At 43.3% G+C, this 24,929-nt stretch overlaps 1 protein-coding gene across 1 annotated transcript in view; it reads right to left on the minus strand.

Moving 5' to 3' along the window:
* Positions 1–8,257, minus strand: part of KDELR3 (KDEL endoplasmic reticulum protein retention receptor 3) — a 30,365-nt gene extending 22,108 nt beyond the window's left edge. The window contains exon 1 of the mRNA XM_056523935.1: positions 7,924–8,257. Coding sequence (XP_056379910.1) covers positions 7,924–8,014 — 91 coding nt within the window. The 5' untranslated portion in view covers positions 8,015–8,257. The remainder of the gene's footprint in view (positions 1–7,923) is intronic.
* Positions 8,258–24,929: the final 16,672 nt, after the last annotated feature.

Raw genomic sequence — 24,929 nt, forward strand, 5'->3', positions numbered from 1 at the left:
GAAACCGCATACGGCCGAAAACGCAGCCGACCAGAGGCTGCGGTTCACTCCGGTCGGCTCATAGACATGCATAAAATACGGTTCCCCAATACGGCTGAGTGCGGGCGCCGAGATTAAGCCCCGCCCCTTCCTCCCAGCCATATACGGGAACCGTAAGTACAAAACGTGGTGTGAACCCACCCTTAAACAGATTTGTAAATTACTTCTATTAAAAAATCTTAATCCTTTCAGTACTTATGAGCTTCTGAAGTTAAGGTTGTTCTTTTCTGTCTAAGTCCTCTCTGATGACACGTGTCTCGGGAAATGCCCAGTTTAGAAGCAAATCCCCATAGCAAACCTCTTCTCAACTGGGCGTTTCCCGAGACAGGTGTCATCAGAGAGCACTTAGACAGAAAAGACAACCTTAACTTCAGAAGCTCATAAGTACTAAAAGGATTAAGATTTTTTAATAGAAGTTATTTACAAATTTGTTTAACTTTCTGGAGCCAGTTTATATATATATATATATATATATATATATATATATATATATATATATATATATATATAGTTTTTTTCCTGGAATACCCCTTTAATAAGTGGTCTCCAAACTGTGGACCTCCAGATGCTGCAAAACCAGCATGCTGGGAGTTGTAGTTTTGCAACATCTTAATGTGGTAGTGGGGTGTGATGAGGGCAGATGTTGTTACCCTAGGGGTAGATGGCATTAACCCCTTGTATCCGTGAGTCTAAAATGAAAGTCTATGCAATGAAAGTCTATGCCCCCTCCCATAGACTTGCATTGAGGGGGCAGGACATCACGAGGGGGCGGGCGTGAACACGGAAGCCCGCACCCAGCGTTCGGAACATTGAGCCCTGAACGCTGGAGAGCGGAGTAACCCTTGAATAATTCCGCAGTGTGCATGGGACGTAAGGCTAGGTTCACACTGTGGAATTTCTGCTGGAGATAGAGCTGGCGACACTAGGACCGCACGGACTACATTGCCGTCCCCATAGATGGCAATGCATTTCTGAGCAGATCTCCCAAAAGATCCACCCAGAAATGCAATGCAGTCTATGGGGGAAGCAATGCAGTCTGCTCGGTCCTAGCGCCGCCGGCTCGATCTCAGGCAGAAATTCTGCCCAGAAATTCCACAGTGTGAACCTAGCCTAAGGGTATGTTCACACAGAGTCATACACTGCCGATTTCCCGTTCAGATATTTCAGAAGAAAAATCTGCAGCAGCAAATCGGCACCAAATTGTGCACGTTTGCTGAAAAGAAGAAATAAACCATGAGGTTTAAAATGTAGCACCTCAGAATTTCTGAGGCAGAATCTGACGGGTAAATAGTTTTCAATGGGATTCTGCTGCATTGTGCATGCAGCAGCAGAATTTCCGCTGTGGAAACAACTGCTGTGGAAATTCCGATTTCGGCCTCCGGAGAAAGAATTGACATGTCAATTCTTTCTGCTGAATCCGCTTGGAAATGCATTGGCGTCTATAGCAGTGGTCTCCAACCTGAGGACATCCAGAAGTTGCAAAACTACAACTTCCAGCATGCCCGGACAGCCAATGGCTGTCCGGGCATGCTGGGAGTTGTAGTTTTGCAAACATATGGAGATCCCCAGGGTGAAGACCACTGGTCTATAGAGATGGCGCATTTCTGAGCAGTTCTAGCGCCGGCATGTACTGCCCGTGCCCGCTGTTTGCAGAATGTCTACCCATAGAATTTTCCTACGCATTGGATTGCGTTTTGTTTTTACTTACATCGGTTTCCATATTCTTTTTTTATTTATTTTTTATTTTTTTTAGTCCGATATTATGTCATTCAAAAAATGTAAATATATATGTTGTAATGTATTTTTTTTGTTATATATCAATGTAAGTCATTGGAAAATAGATTCTGCTGTACGCCAAACAGCAGAGTCCATTGTCAACATCCATTTAATGTATAGGTCTTTAATGCTCTTATAATGGTGCGATCGCACTGCGTTTTATTCTTCATTTAACATATTTGTTTTATACACTTGAAAAAAAAAACAGATGCTAAAAACAAATGCTGTAAAAATTGATTAGATACAAATCCGTTTTTTGAATATGGACCAAAATTCGGGGTCAGCCTACAGAAAAATCGGACGAAAACGTAAACGGACCAACACGGGTAAGTGAGTTGGATGCGATTTGTCAATAGAAGTCAATAGATACGTCTAGATATATACGATTCTGTATGATTTTTAAAGTGTACCTGTCGTCAACAAAAACTTTTTACATAATGCAGATAATACCATTATATGTATATTTTTGTCCCTGCAGCTATTGCATGTGTGTCTCTATGAGGAGTCCAAATACAGGAAGTGAGGGTGGACAAGCAGGGATCTGTACACTGAGGACAAGCAGGGCTCTGTACACTGAGGAGAAGCAGGGCTCTGTACATTGAGGAGAAGCAGGGCTCTGTACACTGAGGAGAAGCAGGGCTCTGTACACTGAGGAGAAGCAGGGCTCTGTACACTGAGGACAAGCGGGGCTCTGTACACTGAGGACAAGCGGGGCTCTGTACACTGAGGACAAGCAGGGCTCTGTACACTGAGGACAAGCAGGGCTCTGTGCACTGAGGACAAGCAGGGCTCTGTACACTGAGGACAAGCAGGGCTCTGTACACTGAGGACAAGCAGGGCTCTGTACACTGAGGGCAAGCAGAGATCTGTACACTGAGGGCAAGCAGGGCTCTGTACACTGAGGACAAGCAGGGATCTGTACACTGAGGACAAGCAGTGCTCTGTACACTGAGGACAAGCAGGGCTCTGTACACTGAGGACAAGCAGGGCTCTGTACACTGAGGACAAGCAGGGCTCTGTACACTGAGGACAAGCAGGGCTCTGTACACTGAGGACAAGCAGGGCTCTGTACACTGAGGACAAGCAGGGCTCTGTACACTGAGGACAAGCAGGGCTCTGTACACTGAGGACAAGCAGGGCTCTGTACACTGAGGACAAGCAGGGCTCTGTACACTGAGGACAAGCAGGGCTCTGTACACTGAGGACAAGGAGGGCTCTGTACACTGATGAAAAGCGGGACAGTGTGCACTGAGGCTCTGTGACATGCTCATACATCAGGATGATTGACAAGCGAGGATCCCTGCTTGTCCCGCCCTCACTTCCTGTTTTTGGACTCCTCATAGAGACGCACAGACAGAAGCTGCAGAATATACACAACTTTTAATCACTTCATATTACAAATATACATATAATGGTATTATCTACATTATATAAAAAGTTGTTGTTGATGACAGGTACACTTTAACAGGTACACGTCATGAGTCCGCTCCCGATCTATAATCCCGGGTCGGGCCCGGCCTCTAACTTAGAGGCCGGGATCCGTGGCTAATAGCGCGCGGCTTTGATCGCGGTGCCGCGCGCTATTAACCCTTTAGACGCGTTGTTCAAAGTTGAACGCCGCGTCTAAAGTGAAAGTATGCCGGTTAGCTCAGGGAGCTGTTCGGGATCGCCGCGGCGAAATCGCGGCATCCCGAACAGCTTACATGACAGCTGGAGGATCCCTACCTGCCTCCTCGCTGTCCGATCACCGAATGACTGCTCAGTGCCTGAGATCCAGGCATGAGCAGTCAAGTGGCAGAATCATCGATCAGTGGTTTCTTATGAGAAGCCACTGATCAATGTAAAAGATCAGTATGTGCAGTGTTAGGGTGCATTCACAGCACGTTTTGTACATATGGGTGCCATATCCGGCGGGGGGAGGGGCAAACCAGATTTCGGTCCGGTCAGGAAACCGCATACGAGTCAAAACTGAGCCGACCGGAGTCACCGTTTGACTCCGGTCGGGTCGTTAAAGTAAATGGAGTCATGGGCTGATCCGGCCAGGGTTTGCCCCATCCCCCGCCGGATCCGGCACCCGTATGTACAAAACGTGTTGTGAATGCACCCTTATAGGTCCCTATGGGAGCTATAACATTGCAAAAAAAAAGTGGGGAAAAAAAGTGAATAAAGATCATTTAACACCTCCCCTAATAAAAGTTTGAATCATCCCCCTTTTCCCATAAAAAAAACCAAAAAAAACTGTGTAAATAAAAAAAACATATGTGGTATCGCCGCGTGCGGAAATGTCCGAATTAATTAAACCGCAGGATCATAGTGCATTTTTGGTCACTTTTTAGATCATGAAAAAATGAATAATAAATCCTATCAATGCAAAAATGGTACTGCTAAAAACTTCAGATCACAGCGCAAAAAATGAGCCCTCATACCGCCCCATACACGGAAAAATAAAAAAGTTATAGGGGTCAGAAGATGACAATTTTAAACGTATACATTTTTCTGCATGTAGTTATGATTTTTTCCAGTAGTGCGACAAAATCAAACCTATATAAGTAGGGTATCATTTTAATCGTAGGGACCTACAGAATAAAGAGAAGGTGTCATTTTTACCGAAAAATGTACTGCATAGAAACGGAAGCCCCCAAAATATTACAAAATAATTTTTTTTTCAATTTTGTCTCACAATTATTATTTTTTCCATTTTGCCGTAGTATTTTTAGGTGCAAAATTGAAAGAGTTATGATTTTTTAAAGGTATGGAGGAAAAAACGAAAATGAAAAAACAGAAAAACCCCGGGTCCTTAAGGGGTTAAGGATAGTAATGTATGAACGCCAAAGATGCAAAAAAAAAAATAACGAACAAAGCAAAAAAAAAAAAAAAAAAAAAAGAACGACTGTTAGGGTGGGTTCACACCACGATTTTACTATACGGTTTCGGCAAACGGTTTAATAAAAAAACGCAACTGTACAGAAAACCGTGCCCATAGACTTCCCATTCAAAATCGTATGCACCATAATGTATACGGTTGTCTCCGTTTTTCAAACCATGCGGTTTTTTACTTTTTTTTTAGACAGAAAACCGTGGCGTGCCACGGTTTTTGGTCCGGGTGAAAAGCTGTATTAAACTGTATACGTTTTTTTTTTAACATGGGAATCAATGGGAACTGTACAGACCTGTATGTGCGTACGGTTCCATCCAGTTTTCACCATACGGTTTTGACTTTGCACAGTTTTTTTTCTTGGAATTTCAATCAAACAAGTAAAACTTTATTCATAATGGAGTGAAAAGATAAAAACTTATACGTTTTTTTCTTAAAAAACGGATGCAACCGGACATCATTTTTCAAACCGTATACGGTTTTCAACCGTATACAGATAAAAATTTGTATACACATTTTGATACAGTTTAGTCAGGTTTTGAGGAATTCGTTTTTTTTTTTATCAAAAACCTGATACAGGAACTTTATTGCAAAAACGTGGTGTGAACCCAGCCTTAGGGTGGGTTCACACCACGTTTTTGCAATACAGTTTTTTATTAGGTTTTTTATTTTAACCCCTTAAGGACCAAGGACGTACCGGTACGTCATTGGTCCTGCTCTTCTGATATAACGCGGGGTTACACAGTAACCCCGCGTCATATCATGGCGGGCCCGGCGTCATAGTGAAGCCGGGACCCGCCTCTAATAGCGCGCAGCGCCGATCGCGGCGCCGCGCGCTCAAAGCTGAGCCGCGCGGCTAAAAGTGAAAGTGAAAGTTCCCGGCTAGCTCAGTCGGGCTGTTCGGGATAGCCGCGGCTAATCGCGGCATCCCGAACAGCTTACAGGACAGCGGGAGGGCCCCTTTCTGCCTCCTCGCTGTCCGATCGCCGAATGACTGCTCAGTGCCTGAGATCCAGGCATGAGCAGTCATCCGGCAGAATCGTTGATCACTGGTTTCTTATGAGAAACCAGTGATCAATGATGGAGATCAGTGTGTGCAGTGTTATAGGTCCCTATGGGATAACAATGATCAGTGTGTGCAGTGTTATAGGTCCCTATGGGACCTATAACACTGCAAAAAAAAAGTGAAAAAAAAAAGTGAATAAAGATCATTTAACTCCTCCCCTATTAAAAGTTTGAATCACCCCCCTTTTCCAATAAAAAAAAAAACACAGTGTAAATAAAAATAAAAATAAACATATGTGGTATCACCGCGTGCGGAAATGTCCGAATTATAAAAATATATCATTAATTAAACCGCTCGGTCAATGGCGTGCGCGCAAAAAAATTCCAAAGTCCAAAATAGTGCATTTTTGGTCACTTTTTATATCATTTAAAAATGAATAAAAAGTGATCAATAAGTCCTATCAATGCAAAAATGGTACCGTTAAAAACTTCAGATCACGGCGCAAAAAATGAGCCCTCATACCGCCCCATACACGGAAAAATAAAAAAGTTATAGGGGTCAGAAGATGACAATTTTAAACGTATTAATTTTCCTGCATGTAGTTATGATTTTTTCCAAAAGTCCGACAAATTCAAACCTGTATAAGTAGGGGATCATTTTAATTGTATGGACCTACAGAATACATATCAGGTGTCGTTTTTACCGAAAAATGTACTACGTAGAAACGGAAGCCCCCAAAAGTTACAAAACAGCGTTTTTTTTTTCAATTTTGTGTCGCACAATGATTTTTTTTCCCGCTTCACCATAGATTTTTGGGCAAAATGACTGACGTCATTACAAAGTAGAATTGGTGGCGCAAAAAATAAGCCATCATATGGATTTTTAGGTGTAAATTTGAGAGTTATGATTTTTTAAAGGCAAGGAGCAAAAAACGAAAATGCAAAAACGGAAAAACCTCCGGTCCTTAAGGGGTTAAAAAAACGGATTCCTCAAAACCTGACTAAGGCTGGGTTCACACTATGTTTTGTACTTACGGTTCCCGTATACGGCTGGGAGGAGGGGGCGGGGCTTAATCGCGGCGCCCGCACTCAGCCGTATAGGGGAACCGTATTTAATGCATGTCTATGAGCCGACCGGAGTGAACCACAGCCTCCGGTCGGCTGCGTTTTCGGCCGTATGTGGTTTCCTGACCGTAGGCAAAAAACGCGGTTGACCACGTTTTTGCCTGCGGTCGGGAAACAGCATACGGCCGAAAACGCAGCCGACCGGAGGCTGTGGTTCACTCCGGTCGGCTCACAGACATGCATTAAATACAGTTCCCCTATACGGGAACCGTAAGTACAAAACGTGGTCTGAACCCAGCCTAAACTGTATCAAAACGTGTGTTCAAATTATGAATAAAGTTTCACTTGTTTGATTGAAATTACAAGAAAACAAACTGTGCAAAGTCAAAAACCGTATGGTGAAAACTGGATGGAACCGTACGCACATACAGTTCTGTACGGATCCCATTGACTCCCATGTTAAAAAAAAAAAAAACGTATAGGGTTTAATACGGTTTTTCACCCGGACCAAAAACCGTGGTAGGCCACAGTTTTCTGTCCAGAAAAAAAAAAGTAAAAAAAACGTATGGTTTGAAAAACGGAGACAACTGTATACAATATGGTGCATACGGTTTTTAAATGGAAAGTCTATGGCCACGGTTTGCTGAACGGTTGCATACGTTTTTTTTAAACGTATCCAAAAACTGTATAGAAAAATCGTGGTGTGAACCCACCCTTAGTCTAGGGCAGTGATTCCTAACCAGGGTTCCTCTAGCTGTTGCAAAACTACAACTCCCAGCATGCCCGGACAGCCGAAGGCTGTCCGGGCATGCTGGGAGTTGTAGTTTTGCAACAGCTGAAGGCACCCTGGTTGGGAAACACTGGTCTAGGGCTACCTAGTGACTTGGGAATGGGCAGCATACAATGCAACCACACATTAGTTCTGAAACGCGTTAAGATCGCTGGATGGCGCTAATGTAAGCGGCCGGGGCATCGCTGCTGATGTGCAGATACCAGGACAGTCGTGCAGTGCACAATCCATACTGACGCTGCTCGGGTTTCCTGCACTGCTGCAAAAGAAGCCCCAGAAAAAGTTTTCACCAAGTTTTCACAAGTCTTCTATACAACTAGTTGTGCCCCCTTCTTTGCCCCCGTCGTGCCCCCTTCTTTGCCCCCGCACATACCCGCACAGGACTTGGTCTTCCACATCTTCATCAGCAGGATGATAATGGCCAAGAGATGGGACAGATCCCCCAAAATCCGGAACACGTTCATCTTTCAGGAAGTGATGTCCCGGATAGAAGCCTGAGGGTCCCGGCTGAGGGATGAGGGGTGCCCGGTGTGCGGCTGGCAGCGGTGCCCGGAGAGGATCGATGCCAGGGACTCCCCAGCTGGCGGTGACGTGGCTGCTGTGTGCACCGGGGCTATGGGAGGAGGAGGGGCAGGGGGAGGCTCTTTAAAGGGGCTGCGGGAAGAGTTGGCCGACAGAAAACAGCTGGCTGTGTCCTCCCCTCACACTGCGCCGAAACTTCTGCCACGTACAGGCCGGGTGTGACCGGCGGGCGACACAAACACGGGGTCTTAAAGGGAAAGTTCTATAGGAGAGTAAAAGTTCACAAAAGTTACTTAAAACCAGTGTTCCCCAACCTGTGGCTCTCCAGATGTTGCAGAACTACAACTCACAGCATGGGCATGATAGGAGTTGTAGTTTTGCAACAAAGGGGGAGCGTCAGGTTGGGGAACACTGCCATACACCAGTTACCCTATACCAGTGCTCCCCAACATGGCTCTCCAGATGTTTCAAAACTACAACCCCCATCATGCCCTTGACAGCTTTTACCACAGGTTGGGGTACACTGCCCTACACCAGTTACCCTACACCAGTGTTTCCCAACCTGCGACTCTCCAGATGTTGCAAAACTACAACCCCCATCATCTTCTTGACAGTTTTAATCACAGGTTGTGGGGTACACTGCCCTACACCAGTTTTTCTCCAATCTGTGGCTCTCCAGGTGTTGCAAAACTACTACTCCCATCATGGGCATGATGCAGTTTTGTAAAAACTGGGTAGCGTCAGGTTGGGGAACACTGTCATACACCAATTACCTTACACCTATGTTCCCCAACCTGTGACTCTCCAGATGTTGCAAAACTACAACCCCCATCATCTTCTTGACAGTTTTAACCACAGGTTGTGGGGAACACTGCCCTACACCATTTACCCTACACCAGTGTTCCCCAATATGTTGCAAAACTACAATTCTGATCATGGGCATGATGGGAATTGTAGTTTTACAACAACTGGGAAGCCAAAGGTTGGAGAACACCAGTTACACTACACTGGATGTTGCAAAACTACAACTCTCATCATGCCCGAACAGCCTTCACCACTGGTTACCGTACACCAGTGTTCCCTAAGCTGTGGCTCTTCAGATGCTGCAAGTCACAACTCCCATCATGCGCTGACAGAGCTAAAGGCTCTCCAGCTATTGCAAAACTGCCACTGGCATGATGGGAGTTGTAGTTTTGCAACCACTGGGAAGCTCCTGGTTGGGGAACACTGCCCTACACCAGTTACCCTACACCAGTGTTCCCCAACCAGTGTTTTTCCAGTTGTTGCAAAACCACAACTCCTATCATGCCCTGACAGCCAAAGGCATGATGGGAGTTGTAGTTTTGCAACAACTGAGAAGCCATCGGTTAAGGACCTACCCATAGGTTACAGTACACTACTCGTAACCCTACATCAGTATTCCCCTACCTGTGGCTCTCCAGCTGTTGCAAAAGCACAACTCCCATCATGACAGGGTATGACGGGAGTTGCAGTTTTGGGGAATGTCGCCCTACACCAGTGGACTGTGTAGACCATGCACCCAAATTTCTGGCCATGTCTCCCAGAGTGTCCTCTACCTCGTGACCAAGTGTTCTCTATCACAGACGACAATGTCGGATCCGTTTAAAGAGCATTCAGATCATGATTCTTGCATCCGGCTGTCGCACTGTAAAATCGGATGATGTGAAAACTGATCAAATCTTACGCAAAAAGGAAAATCGGATGGTTATAAAAACCGTATCTCTCTGTTGAATGGTAATTCTTTTTTTTTTTTTTTTTTTGGACAACTGCCTGATTCCCCCCCCCCCAAAAAAAAAACATTGGGGGGGGGGGGGGGGGGGATTTATGTAGCCTTTTACTCAAGTTTTCCTGTCGCAATATTTTGGCGCAGTGCATTTTTTTTTTGCAACTTTTCATTTATGTGCTTTTTTTTTTTTTTTTTTTTTGCTGTGGTAGACGTGTTTTGAGTTAAGCTTTTTCTGAAATTTATGAAACTGCAACTTTTTGAAAAAGTCGCACACTGTGGTGCAATTCACCACCGGAACGAAAAAAAACAAAAAAAAAACACTGCATACAAAGTAACTGTTGACAGCTTAATTATAAAGTCGCATAATTGTCGCACGGGTTAAAATGTTGCACAAAGAGACCATAAAGAAATGTGATCCGCCCCAAGTTTAGCCCATGTTCTGCACCATGGTATCAATTCGGTGCAGGTACAGTTTCCACCACATGAATTAATGGGGTACGGCTGCGTTCCCACCTGGCGTGCACGCAGCCTTTTCACGTTGCACAAAATTTACGGCAGCAGCAGGAAATACGTATTCCTCACTCACTATACCCACAGGGCTTTCCGGTGGCAGCCCAATGTGTACAGTGGGTTTTGGAGGCGGAGCCACGTTTCACAGTCACGTCGGCACATGGCCCCGCCTCCAAAACTCACTACACGCATAGGGCTTCCGCCGGAAAGCCCTGTGGGTAGAGTGATCGAGGAATACGCAGCGTGTTTCCCGCTGCTGCCGTAAATTTTGCACAGTGTGAAATACGCTGCGTATACGCCAGGTGGGAACGCACCCTAAAAAGAAGTTTCCCTAGAAGTTTCCCTACACCACTTTCCCCCTTTGGGGGAGATTTATCAACACCTGTGCAGAGGAAAAGTTGCCCAGTTGCCTATAGCAACCAATCAGATTGCTTCTTTCATTTTGTCAGAGGCCTTGTTAAAAATGAAAGAAGCGATCTGATTGGTTGCTATGGGCAACTGGGCAACTTTTCCTCGGCACAGGTTTTGATAAATATACAGGGGTGGGTCTCTTCTGTAGAAGTTTCTCGTACTTTTTGGATCTTACTAGAACATTCCGAAGCTTCTGCGCGAAATAATTGTGTGCGATTAAACTGACTAAATCGTTCAGTAATACGATTCAATACGATTTCCATAGACATTCAAGGAGAGCTCCGGTGGAAATTTTTTTTTTTTTTATCAATTGGTGCTAGAATGTTAAACAGATTTGTAAATTACTTCTATAAAAAATTCTTAATCCCTCCGGTACTTATTAGCTACTTATTAGCAGCTGTATACTACAGAGGAAATTCTTTTCTTTTTGGATTTCTTTTCTGTCACGACCACAGTGCTCTCTGCTGACACCTCTGTCCATTTTAGAAACTGTCCAGAGCAGCATATGTTGGCTATGGGGATTTTCTCCTGCTCTGGACAGTTCCTGACATGGACAGAGGTGTCAGCAGAGAGCACTGCGGTCGTGACAGAAAAGAAATCCAAAAAGAAAAGAAATTCCTCTGTAATATGCAGCAGCTGGAAGTACTGGATTAAGATTTTTAAATAGAAGTAATTTGAAAATCTGTTTAACTTTCTGGCACCAGTTGATTTAAAAAAAAAAAATAGTTTTCCACCGGAGTACTCCTTTAATCTGATAATCTTATGGCTGTACGCTGTACCCCAGGAGCATCTCACTGGGAGATCATCCCCATTGGCATAGTGCATCATTGGTGCCCTTGTTGGGCATTGTCAGATTAAAAAACTTTGTATATGTTGTACATTTTGGCAAAACATTAACCTTTCTAATATACATCATTAAAAAAAAAATAATCTCCTTTTTATAGAAATCATGTTTTTCTGTTCCCAGAAAAACATAAGGAGGTGAATCAAATTGTCATACAAATAAAATGGAAAGGATACTCGCCTGCCCTTATTCCCCATAACTTCCTGTCTCTGTCTCGCACCACTTTGTGGATACTGTGATGTCCCTTAGACCAATCACTGATCGGAGTGGTGACCCATCTTGGACAGTGACTGGCTAAGCAGGCAGTTTCTGCAGGATCAGCCCATCACAGGAACCAGAAAGCAGTGGTGAGGACTCGGGACCAGGAGGCAAGAGATCGGCAGCTGCAGGGAATTGGGCAGGGGAAAGGACATGACCCATTTGGCCTTAAAGGGGTACTCCGGTGGAAAACAAATCTTTTCTAATCAACTGGTGCCAGAAAGTTCTAGAGATTTGCAAATTACTTCTATACAAACATTTTAATCTATACAAACATAGTAATTATCGGCTGCTGTATACTACAGAAGAAGTTGTATAGTTATTTTCTGCCCGACAACAGTGCTCTCTGCTGACACCTCTGTCCATGTCAGGAACTGTCCAGAGCAGGAGAGATTTACTATGCAGATTTGTTCTGCTCTGGACAGTTCCTGACATGGACAGAGGTATCAGCAGAGAGCATTGTGGTCAGAAAGAAAATAACTATACAACGTACTGTGGACCATACAGCAGCTAATAAGTACTGGGAGGATTAAGAAATTTATAAAAAAAAAACTGCAATTTTGCAACTTTAGGGGGGTTTGTTTTTTACACAGTGTACTTTATGGTAAAAAAAAAAAGATACACGGGGGGTATGTATCAGTAATAGTGTTGCAATGTGTGATTTTTTGTATGTTTTTTTGCATCAAATGGAGCATAATTGCGCCAAAATTTTCAATTTTATTACAAGACTGGAGACTCATATTATATGCATTTCTTTCTTTACTGAAAATTCCAGCAGCGAAATAGTTAATGAAACGAGAACAGTGAAAAAACTTTAAATGTGTACACAAACATGCTATGCATAATGTCTAACCAATCAACACACATGCAAGGTTATATCAGTCCTTGTTGTCATCAGATATCCCAGTGGTGCTTATTTTTCTCCCATTGCGAATATATGTCCCTGTGCGATTATGTATGCATTGCAAATATGTATGTATGTTCATTCACATGGGATATATATTTATTACATATTACTAAATATAATGTGTATTTTGGTACTTATATATTGCGGTACTTATATATTGTCATTACTCCATTTTAATAAAATATCTCCTCAAGTCAGGAAAAAATCCAAAAAGGGTCAATCAGAGCTTGCCAAGACAAATGTTTAGATCTTCTTGGCCCTTTAACCAAGATTTTAGATTTGGCAGAAGAGTCTTCTTCCACTGGCAGACCCATTGACATTAATGTTTTAAAAGGTTGGGCCCAAAGGGCGATATGTATATTTGGTAAAGTTAACTCAGCCTTTTTGCGCAGAACGCAGACGCACTATACTCATGAAGCTGGACCCCCAGCTATCACAAATGGCGTCTTCAGATTTACCCTCTCCCAGTGAAGCATTGCTATTTGGAGACCCCTTCATCAAGGAGATTTCCAAATATGTAAAAAAAAAAAAAGTATTCCAACCTAAGGTTTTCACTCGGGCCGGGAGAGGTAAGGGTCGCTTTCCTGGCCGAGCATCTCAATTCAGACCTACATACAGAGGCCCTACACTTTCCTACACTCCTACATATCCCTTACCTCCCTCCCAATCCCCCTTTTTCCCTTATAGGGGAGGCCGTCCGTGGAGAACAGAGGATGTCGAGGTTTCACTAGATCCAATCCAACCCCAGGTAAGTCCCTTTCTGTCTTATTCTCACATTCCCCTAGGAGGTTGTCTATTCAATTTTTTTCCAAAATTGGAAGCTTCTAACTTCAGACTAATGGTTATTGAACACAATCCTGGGTTACAGTACAACACCATCATCCTCATACTATTGAATTTTCCATAACAGACCAGAAATTAATAGATGCAGAGATTCAAGATCTCTTTACCAAAAAAGCAATCATTCCAGTACAAGACCAATCTCACAGTTTTCTAAGCAATATTTTTCTGGTAAAAAATAAGGATGGTGGATTCAGACCGGTTATAAACCTAAAACTTCTCAACGACTTGTAGTTTACCAACACTTCAAGATGGAAGGAATCCATCTTTTACGAGACACTCTTCTACAGGACAATTGGTTAGTCAAAATAGATCTGAAGGATGCCAATCTGACCATCCCTGTTCATCCATCATCTCAAACTTACCTACAGTTCTTCTGGAAAAAACAACTTTGGCAGTTCACATGTCTTCTGTTCAGTCTTTCCTGAACCCCTTAGTGCTTTACAAAGCTACTAAAAACCCGTAGTAGCGACCTTACCCTCTCGTTGTGTTTATCATGGCTCAAAATCTTCATTTAAAGCGGTTATCCACCATAAGGGGATTTTAGCACGTACCTGGCAGACAGTAATGGACATGCTTAGGAAGGATCTGCGCTTGTCTTTGGGCTAAATGACTATGTTGTGAGATTACCATAATACTGAGGCTAGCTTTTTGTGAACTGCTATTTCCTGTTTGACTTTTCTTTTTTTTTACTACAAATCCCACAATTCCATCTTCCTCCCTCCCACACATCAGCCACTCCATCCATTGAAACATAAATGAGCTGCATCCATTCAAATCAGTGTGGTTTTCAATCAGGGTGCCTACAGCTGTTGCAGATTGATCTCTCTCCCACCAAGCGATCCCTCCACCCATTGAAGCAGACAGGCTCCCTGTCATCAGCTGACTAGTGAGGTCTGGTCTCGGCCACATTTCAAGCTGGGAAAAATCTGGGACAACAGTCATTTTGTATGCTGGTAAAAATAAAGATTGGAGTGAAGATCACAGAAGAATTGTGAGAAAACCGTCACACACAGGTACAGACACTATATTATGAACTACACTAACTTTACAGCCCCTGTAGCATAGTCAAATAAAAAAAATTCCTGGAATGCCCCTTTAATTCAAGTACATACATCTTGGACTTTATCCCTTTTAACAGATCTGGGGTTTCTTATCAATCAAAAGAAATCCATTCACACTCTTTCAAAAGAATCAGAATTTTTAGGGTTCATGTTCAACACCCAATCAGCCTTTTTGATTCTACCCGACAAGAAATGATCCCTAATTCGGAAGGAGATTCGCTCGGTTCTCAACAAAGAATCAATTTCTCTGAGACCCATTGCCCGGGTAATAGGTCTACTTTCAGCTTCCATCAAGGCAGTTTTTCCGGCTCCCCTTCACTATCGGGCCCTCCAACGCTTGAAGATTCATCATCTCAGGAAAGGTCTACTTTATTCGGACATAGTTCTATTGTGCCCAGAAGCCAAAGAGGAAGTTCGTTGGTGGCTTCTTCACAATCAATCTTGGAATGGAAAAAATATTTTCCATTCTATTTCAGATGTGGCCATAGAATCAGACGCAAGTCAGACTGGATGGGGCACTCATTACAGTTCTCTTACCACAGGAGGGAAATGGTCTCCCTCAGAAAAACGTTTCCACATCAATTACTTAGAACTCCTTGCAGGTTTCTTTGCTTTGAGAGGTTTAGCAAAAACTTTTTCTCATTGCTGTATTCTCTTAGGTATGGACAACATTTCAGCAGTCCAATACATCAATCGGTTAGGTGGTACGACTTCGAAACTTCTCACCAATATTACAAAAGAGATTTGGCAATTTTGTTTAGACAGGAACATACTTTTCCAATTCAGTAGCGGATTTTTTACAGACTCCAGCGATTGGAGATTAGATCCCAATGTTTTCCAACAGACAATTCCTTATGGGGTCCACTTCATCTGGATCTGTTCGCTTCTTGTCTGAACAGCCAACTTCCCAAATTCTTCACTTGGCTCCCGGATCCGGAAGCCTTAGGAGTGGATGCTTTCCTTCAACCTTGGCCTCAAAAACTTCTTTATTCCCTCCTTTTGCTCTCCTTCCCAGGGTCTTGCATCAAATTTGCATGGTACAATCCCCCATGATCCTAATCACTCCTTGGTGGCCATCTCAGTCATGGTTTCCCCAAATTCTCAAATTGACGATCGATTTCCCGAGAATTCTTCCGATTCATCAATATTTTCTTCAAGACCCATTGGGGGAATCCTCACCCTCTAATCATATCGAACCAACTGTCTTTGATAGCATGGAAAATTTCGGGTCATCAGAACTTATCCCAGAGCTTTCACGATCTGCTCAGAACATCCTTTCAGAGGCCTTGGCTCCAGGTACCAAATCAGCTTATAGATCAGCCTGGGAACTATGGACTCGTTGGTGCTCACAACAGGATTTGGATCCCATTCATTGCCCTATGGTATGTATTTTAAACTTTCTTTCGGAATCGTTTGATTCAGGTAAAGCTTTCCGAACCATAAATTTATACAGATCTGCCATTTCCTTAAGTAATGCTCACATAGATCCCTCACCTATAGGTAAACACCCCTTAATTTGCAAGTTACTGAAAGGGATCCGTTTCAAAAGACCTCCGCGCCCTAAATATCATTCAACTTAGGATGTTAATATCCTTCTTAATTTACTTCTTTCATTGGAAGATAATGATCTTTTGTCTCTCAAAGGGGTACTCCGCCCCTGGCATCTTATCCCCTATCCCGCTGCTGGGGACTCCGGGGATCGCCACTGCGGCACCCCGCCATCATTACTGCGCAGAGCGAGTTTGCTCTGTGCGTAATGACAGGCGATACAGGGGCCGGAGCAGTGTGACGTCATGGCTCCGCCCCTCATGACATCATGGCCCGTCCCCTTAATGCACGTCTATGGCAGGGGGCGTGATGACCGCCACGCCCCCTCCCATAGACTTGTATTGATGGGGGCGTGCCGTGACGTCTCGAGGGGCAGAGCCGTGATGTAACAATGCTCCGGCCCCTGTATTGCCCGTCATTACGTGCAGAGCGATCTCGCTCTGCGCAGTAATGATAACGTGGTGCTGCAGCACCGATCCCCGGGGTCCCCAGCAGCAGGACCCCGGCGATCTGACATCTTATCCCCTATCCTTTGGATAGGGGATAAGATGTCTAGGGGTGGAGTACCCCTTTAAGCTATTATCTTTCAAACTCACCATTCTTCTGTGTTTAATATCAATCAAAAGAGTTTCCGATGTTAAAGCTCTGGATATCTCACGAAGACAATACTTACCCAATGGTTTTCAATTCCACATTTTTAGACGGACCAAAACCAACTTACATACGGTTTTCTATCCTTCTTTCCCTCTTCAGGAGAAACTTTGTGTAGTCTGTTGTCTTAGATCATATGAATCAAGAACTGCACTGCTTAGACTTACATCTCTTTCTCAATTACTTATTTCATACTGCAGAACTCATCATCCAGTGTCTTCTCCCACCTTATCTAGGTAGATCAAACAGTCCATGGCAGGCATAGACACTTCTATATTCGGCGCTCATTCCACCAGAGGTGCTATGTCTACCAAACTAGTTCAATCTGACAGATCTTTGACCAACATTCTCAAAACAGCTAACTGGTCTTCTGAATCTACCTTCAAAACTTTTTATTTCAAACCTGACTCTCACGTTTCTATGACTGTCCTTTAATTATATTTTATGATATCATATATTGTTTTATAGCCAATAGCTTTAAACTAGCATATTATATGAGCCTCCAGTCTTGTAATAAAATTGGAGATTTTCCTAGTCTTGATGACGGAAAATATAGATTTTATTAAAGGCAGGAGGCGAATATTATCCCTCACATATACCCATCCCTATAACATTGTCTTCTATTTATATTAGCTGTTTAAAACGTTCTACAATCTGCTACAGTTCTCCTTCGGTTTCCTTCCAAAAGTTTTCATGTCAACTTCAAGATTCTTTGTTGCTTATTGGGTATGGATGTTCTTCCTACAAGTTTTCCTTCATCACCAAAGAAAGAGGGATATCTGATGACAACAAGGACTGATATAACCTTGCATGTGTGCTGATTGGTTAGACATTATGCATAGCATGTTTGTGTACACATTTAAAGTTTTTTCACTGTTCTCGTTTCATTAACTATTTCGCTGCTGGAATTTTCAGTAAAGAAAGAAATGCATATAATATTCACCTCCTGTCTTTAATAAAAATGTATTTTTTGTCATTAAGACCAGGAAAATCTCCAGTTGTCGCACGCAAGTTTGTAATTTTGGCACAAATGCAGCCCTTCAATAGGCGCAGACTCCTGCCCCAGAATTCTAGGCAGAACTTTCTGACTGTGAGGCAGTTAAATCTGACCTTGGGACTTTGTCTGGTTTACAGAGGTAAAGCTTGCACAGCCAGGGCATTTTTTGCTGTTTTTAATTTGTGCATTTGTGCATCCAGACCTCTGCGTTGGAGAAGTGCTGCATTTGCCCTGGTTGGGCACTGTTTAAATGTTCTACATGCTACTGTTGTAGCTATTTTCTCTGTCATTTTATTTTTGGTGTGGATTTGCACCTTAATGAAGGTATTTGCACCAAAATTTGCGCCAAATCGAAAAGTCGCAATTAACAAATTCCAAACCAATGTATGATTGTAACTGAAATTACGGCTAACACCGTCAAATCAGTCATAATGTTCTAAACCATTTGGCGCAACTGTTTGACGTAAAAAGTAACATAGAAAGGAAATAGCGACAAAACACAGTAAAAAAAACTGCGTGAAAGCCTTCATACATACCTCTCATTATCTTTTTTCCGTAGATCAATGCGATTAAAACGATACTCAATTTATATAGTCTTTCTATTACTGTACTACTTAAAAAAATGCTAACTTTATTTTAAACAAAATTCATATGCATAAAATTGTCTTTTTCTGACCCCCTATAACTTTTTTATTTTTCCGTATACGGGGAAGTATGATGGCTCATTTTTTGCACCGTGATCTGTAGTTTTATCTGTGCCATTTCTGCTTTTTGATCACTTTTTATAATTTTTTGTCTGATATATGATGTAATTAAAAATCTGTGCTTTTAGTATTTGCTATTTTTTTTATGGTTACGCCAGATCATAAACATTATATTTTAATAATATAAAGTAGAAAAAAGATGGTGGCTATGGCACCTAACAGTCTGTTGAACAATGCAATGAATAGAATTATAAGAGGTCCCACAATTATGCAAGAAAATGTATAGTGGTAGTCCATATACATAAAGAATGTCCTGCGTAACAGTGGTGCCTGGACAGAATAAATGCAGTACAAAAAAATGCCAGTAATAAAGAAAAGGGGTCGGATGAAGTGCATGTGCACGAAATCAACCGGTTAATCGCCTCCTGAGCTTCCCTCACCTTCTCCTGCCCCATGGACGGACCTTGTGTCGATTAGCAGCTAGCGTCTTACTGTGAGTTGCCGGACCCCTTTTCTTTATTACTGGCATTATATTTTAATAGTTTAGACATTTACGCATGTGGCAATACCAAATGTCTTAAATGTTATTTTTTTTGTAAAATGGGAAAATAAGGGTAATTACATTTTTTATTAGGGGAGGGGGCGTGTTAAGGACGAAGGGCGTACAGGTACACCCTTGGTCCTGGTACTTAAGGACCAAGGGTGTACCTGTACGCCATTCATCCTTAAAAGGTTAAAGGAGTAGTCCAGTGGTGACTCAGTGGTGGGCAACTTATCCCCTATCCTAAGGATAGGGGATAAGTTGCAGATCGCGGGGGGTCCGACCGCTGGGGCCCCCTGCGATCTCCTGTACGGAGCCCCGACAGCCCGCGGGAAGGGGGCGTGTCGACCTCCGCACGAGGCGGCGGCCGACACGCCCCCTCAATACAACTCTATGGCAGAGCCGAAGCGCTGCCTTCGGCAATCTCCGGCTCTGCCATTGAGATGTATTGAAGGGGCATGTCGGCCGCCGCTTCGTGTCGGACCCCCCGCGATCTCAAACTTATCCCCTATCCTTAGGATAGGGGATAAGTTTTTCACCACTGGACTACCCCTTTAAGGGCACATTCACACCATGTATTTGGGTGCAGCAGCCTCCCATTGTCTTCATTGGGTTTCTGCTGCGCCGTGCATACTACAGAATTTTCACAGTGCAAATTCAAAAATGATTATGTTCATTCTTTTGGTGGACGTCCGCGCAGACTGCATTTTGCCACATGGTCAAAGCGCTGAAAGATTTTGTCAAAACCTGCAGCTGACTAAATCTCTGCGTGGATATCACGGCAACTATGGCCTATTGGCTTTATCAGGGTTTTAAAAAACTTACAAAATAATTACCATATGTGGTGGGTATATTTGAAACTAGCTTACTATATAACCAATACCCTATTAAAATCTAACTTTTATTACATCTTGTTAAAAATGTATTACGACTATTTAAAGGGGAACTCCGGTGGAAATTTTTTTTTGACGAATCAACTGGTGCCAGAAAGTTAAACAGATTTGTGAATTACTTCTATTTAAAAATCTTAACCCTTCTATTACTTATCAGCTGCTGTATACTACAGATATACTACAGAGAAATTTGTGAATTTCTTTTCTGCCTGACAACAGTGCTCTCTGCTGACACCTCTGTCCATGTCAGGAACTGTCAGGTTAGAAGCAAATCCCCACAGAAAACCTCCTGTTCTGGATAGTCCTGACACGGACAGAGGTGTCAGCAGAGAGCACTGTTGTCAGGCAGAAAAGAAATTCACAAATTTCTCTGTAGTATATCTGTAGTATACAGCAGCTGATAAGTACTAGAAGGGTTAAGATGTTTAAATAGAAGTAATTTACAAATCTGTTTAACTTTCTGGCACCAGTTGATTTGTCAAAAAAAACATTTCCACCGGAGTTCCCCTTTAACCCCTACAGGACCCATGACGTAACGGTACGTCCCGACACCCTGGGTCTTAAGGACCAGGGACGTACATTTACGTCATGGGCAGTTCTAGTCCCCGCCGTGCGCCGGGCGGGGATCGGAGCGGGATGCCTGCTGAAATCATTCAGCAGGCATCCCGTGCAAATGCCCAGGGGGGTCATCAGACCCCCCCCATGTCGGCGATCGCGGCAAATCGCAAGTGAATTCACACTTGCGATTTGCGCGATTCCGGGTCATTACAGGTCTATAGTGACCCGGTGACCCGGAATGTAAGGGGGATTGCGGGTGTCTAAGACACCCACGATCCCCCTGAAGCGATAGGAGTGAGGTGGCATGGGTGCCACCCCTCCTATCCCTGCTATTGGTGGTCTAGAGGCGACCACCAATAGCAGATCGGGGGCGGGGGGGGGTTTACTTTCGTTTTCCCCGTCCTGCCCTCCCACAATAGGCGGGGCAGGATGGGGAAACGACGGGGACCGGCGCCGAAGATCCACCTACCGATCCGGGCGGGCGACGGAGGCTGCAGGCAAAGGAGATCGGCGGGCGGTGATGACATGCGGCTGGATCCGACGGAAGCCGGTGAGTTGCCTAGCAACATCTGGAGGGTACAGTTTGAGACCATTATACAGTGGTCTCTAACTGTAGCCCTCCAGATGTTGCAAAACTACAACTCCCAGCATGCCCAGACAGCTGTTTGGGCATGCTGGAATATGTAGTTTTGCAACAGCTGGAGGGCTACAGTTTGAGACCACTATATAGTGGTCCCTAAACTGTAGCCCTCCAGATCTTGCAAAACTACAACTCCTAGCATGCTCAAACAACTGTTTGCTGTCAGGGCATGCTGGGAATTGTAGTTTTGCAACAGCTGGAGGATCACAGTTTGGAGATCACTTTGCAGTGTTCTCTAAAACTGTAGCCCTCCAGATGCAAAACTGCAAATCCCAGCATGTCCAAACAGCAATCAGCTGTCTCGGCATGCTGGGAGTTGTAATTGCGTACCTCCAGCTATTGCATAACTACATCTCCCAGCATGCCCTTCGGCGATCAGTACATGCTGGGAGTTGTAGTTTTGCAACAGCTGGAGGCACACTGGTTAGAAAATACTGAGTTAGGTAACAGAACCTAACTGAAGGTTTTCCAACCAGTGTGAAACTACAACTCCCAGCATGCACGGTCTGTCAGTACATGCTGGGAGTTGTAGTTTTGAAACAGCTGGAGGTTTGCCCCCCCCATGTGAACGTACAGGGTACATTCACACGGGCAGGCTTACAGTAAGTTTCCTGCTTCAAGTTTGGGCTGCGGCAAATTTTTCGCCGCAGCTCAAACTTCTAGCGAGAAACTCACCGTAACCCATCAGTGTGAATGTACCCTAAAAACACTACACTACACTACCACATAATAAAGAGTAAAACACTACATATACACCCCCTTACACTGTCCCTCCAATAAAAATGAAAAACGTATTGTATGGCAGTGTTTCCAAAACGGAGCCTCCAGCTGTTGCAAAACAACAACTCCCAGCATTTCCGGACAGCCACTGACTGTCCAGGCATGCTGGGAATTTAGCAACAGCTGGAGGCACCCTGTTTGGGAATCACTGGCAAAGAATACCCCTATGTCCACCCCTGTGCAATACCTAATTTAGTCCTCAAATGCACATGGCGCTCTCTCACTTCGGAGCCCTGTCGTATTTCAAGGAAACAGTTTAGGGCCACATATGGGGTATCTCCGTACTCGGGAGAAATTGCACTACTAATTTTGGGGGGCTTTTTCTCCTTTTACCCCTTATGAAAAGGAAAAGTTGGGGCTACACCAGCTTGTTAGTGTAAAAAAAATAAAAAATTTACACTAACATGCCGGTGTTGCCCTTTACTTTTTATTTTCACAAGCTTTAAAAGGAAAAAAAGACCCCCAAAATTTGTAACGCAATTTCTCCTGAGTACGGAAATACCCCATATGTAGGCGTAAAATGCTCTGTGGGCGCACAACAAGGCTCAGGAGTGAGAGCGCACTATGTACATTTGAGGTCTAAATTGGTGATTTGCACAGGGGTGGTTGATTTTACAGCGGTTCTGACATAAACCCCCCCAAAAAAATACCCACATGTGACCCCATTTTGGAAACTACACCCCTCACGAAATGTAATAAGGGGTACAGTGAGCATTTACGCCCCACAGGTGTCTGACAGATTTTTGGAACAGTGGTCCGTGAAAATGAAAAAATTTATTTTTCACTTGCACAGCCCACTGTTCCAAAGATCTGTCAAATGCCAGTGGGGTGCAAATACTCACTGCACCCCTAATTAATTTCTGTGAGGGGTGTAGTTTCCAAAATAGGGTCACATGTGGGGGGTTCCACTGTTCTGGCACCACGGGGGGCTTTGTAAACGCACATGGCCCCTGACTTCCATTCCAAACAATTTTTTTCCCAAAAGCTCAATGGCGCTCCTTCTCTTCTGAGCATTGTAGTGCGCCAGCAGAGCACTTGACGTCCACACATGGGGTATTTCCATACTCAGAAGAGATTGGGTTACAAATTTTGGGGGGTCTTTTCTGCTATTAACCCTTGCAAAAATTTGAAATTTGGGGGGAAACACACATTTTAGTGAAGTTTTTTTTTTACATATGCAAAAGTCGTGAAACCCCTGTGGGGTATTAAGGCTCACTTTATTCCTTGTTACGTTCCTTAAGGGGTCTAGTTTCCAAAATGGTATGCCATGTGTTTTTTTTTTTTGCTGTTCTGGCACCATAGGGGCTTCCTAAATGCGACATGCCCCCCGAGCAAAATTTGCTCTCAAAAAGCCAAATATGACTCCTTCTCTTCTGAGCATTGTAGTTCACCCATAGTGCACTTCAGGTCAACTTATGGGGTACCGCCATACTCAGAAGAGATGGGGTTACAAATTTTGGGGGGTCTTTTCTGCTATTAACCCTTGCAAAAATGTGAAATTTGGGGGGGAAACACACATTTTAGTGAAAAAATAATATTTTTTTTTTACATATGCAAAAGTCGTGAAACACCTGTGGGGTATTAAGGCTCACTTAATTCCTTGTTACGTTCCTCAAGGGGTCTAGTTTACAAAATGGTATGGCATGTTTTTTTTTTTTGCTGTTCTGGCACCATAGGGGCTTCCTAAATGCAACATGCCCCCCAAAAACCATTTCAGAAAAACGTACTCTCCAAAATCCCCTTGTCGCTCCTTCGCTTCTGAGCCCTCTACTGCGCCCGCCGAACAATTTATGTGCTTACTCGAGAGAAATTGGGCTACAAACATAAGTATAAATTTTCTCCTTTTACCCCTTGTAAAAATAAAAAAATTGGGTCTACAAGAACATGCGAGTGTAAAAAATTAAAATTGTGAATTTTCTCCTTCACTTTGCTGCTATTCCTGTGAAACACCTAAAGGGTTAAAACGCTGACTGAATGTCATTTTGAATACTTTGAGGGGTGCAGTTTTTATAATGGGGTCATTTGTGGGGTATTTCTAATATGAAGACCCTTCAAATCCACTTCAAACCTGAACTGGTCCCTGAAAAATAGTGAGTTTGAAAATTTTGTGAAAAATTGGAAAATTGCTGCTGAACTTTGAAGCCCTTTGGTGTGTTCCAAAAGTAAAAACTTGTCAATTTTATGATGCAAACATAAAGTAGACATATTGTATATGTGAATGAAATTTTTTTTTATTTGGAATATCCATTTTCCTTACAAGCAGAGAGCTTCAAAGTTAGAAAAATGCAAATTTTTCAAATTTTTCATCAAATTTTGGGATTTTTCACCAAGAAAGGATGCAAGTTACCATATGTTAAAGTAGAATATGTCACGAAAAAACTATCTCGGAATCAGAATGATAACTAAAAGCATTCCAGAGTTATTAATGTTTAAAATGCCAGTGGTCAGATGTGCAAAAAACGCTCTGGTCCTGAGGTGTAAAATGGCCTGGTCCTTAAGGGGTTAATATCCAGCGATCTGCTGTATATGCAAAATATATACCTGCATGCAGTTTGATTGTATGCATGCCTCCCTGTGCAGGTAATATCTGTGGATCAATGATTTATTATATTTTTTTCTGTGACATTGCTTCCACTTGTACCTGCACAGTACCTTTTCTGGTAAAAACCTCCTGAGGAACCCCGGCCACCATTATGTTACCAGGGGGAAACACGTAGATTTATTCCAAAGGTTTATATTTTATCCTTCTTTATCTTTTTCTATTTTTTGGTGAAGGATTTATTTATTGTTTATTCACTAATTATACACATAGATGTACTGTATAATGATGCATCATTATATACATTAAATAAGGGTTTGGTATTGTCATGTATGTATACAACGGTTTTAGTCAGCCATAGGGAGTGGAGAGTCAACGGTTGAAGGGTGGTAAGGCTGTTAGGTAGGGTAAGATTGTGTATACAA

Source organism: Hyla sarda, chromosome 6 (assembly GCF_029499605.1).
Source record: "Hyla sarda isolate aHylSar1 chromosome 6, aHylSar1.hap1, whole genome shotgun sequence".
Taxonomy (NCBI): Eukaryota; Metazoa; Chordata; class Amphibia; order Anura; family Hylidae; genus Hyla; species Hyla sarda.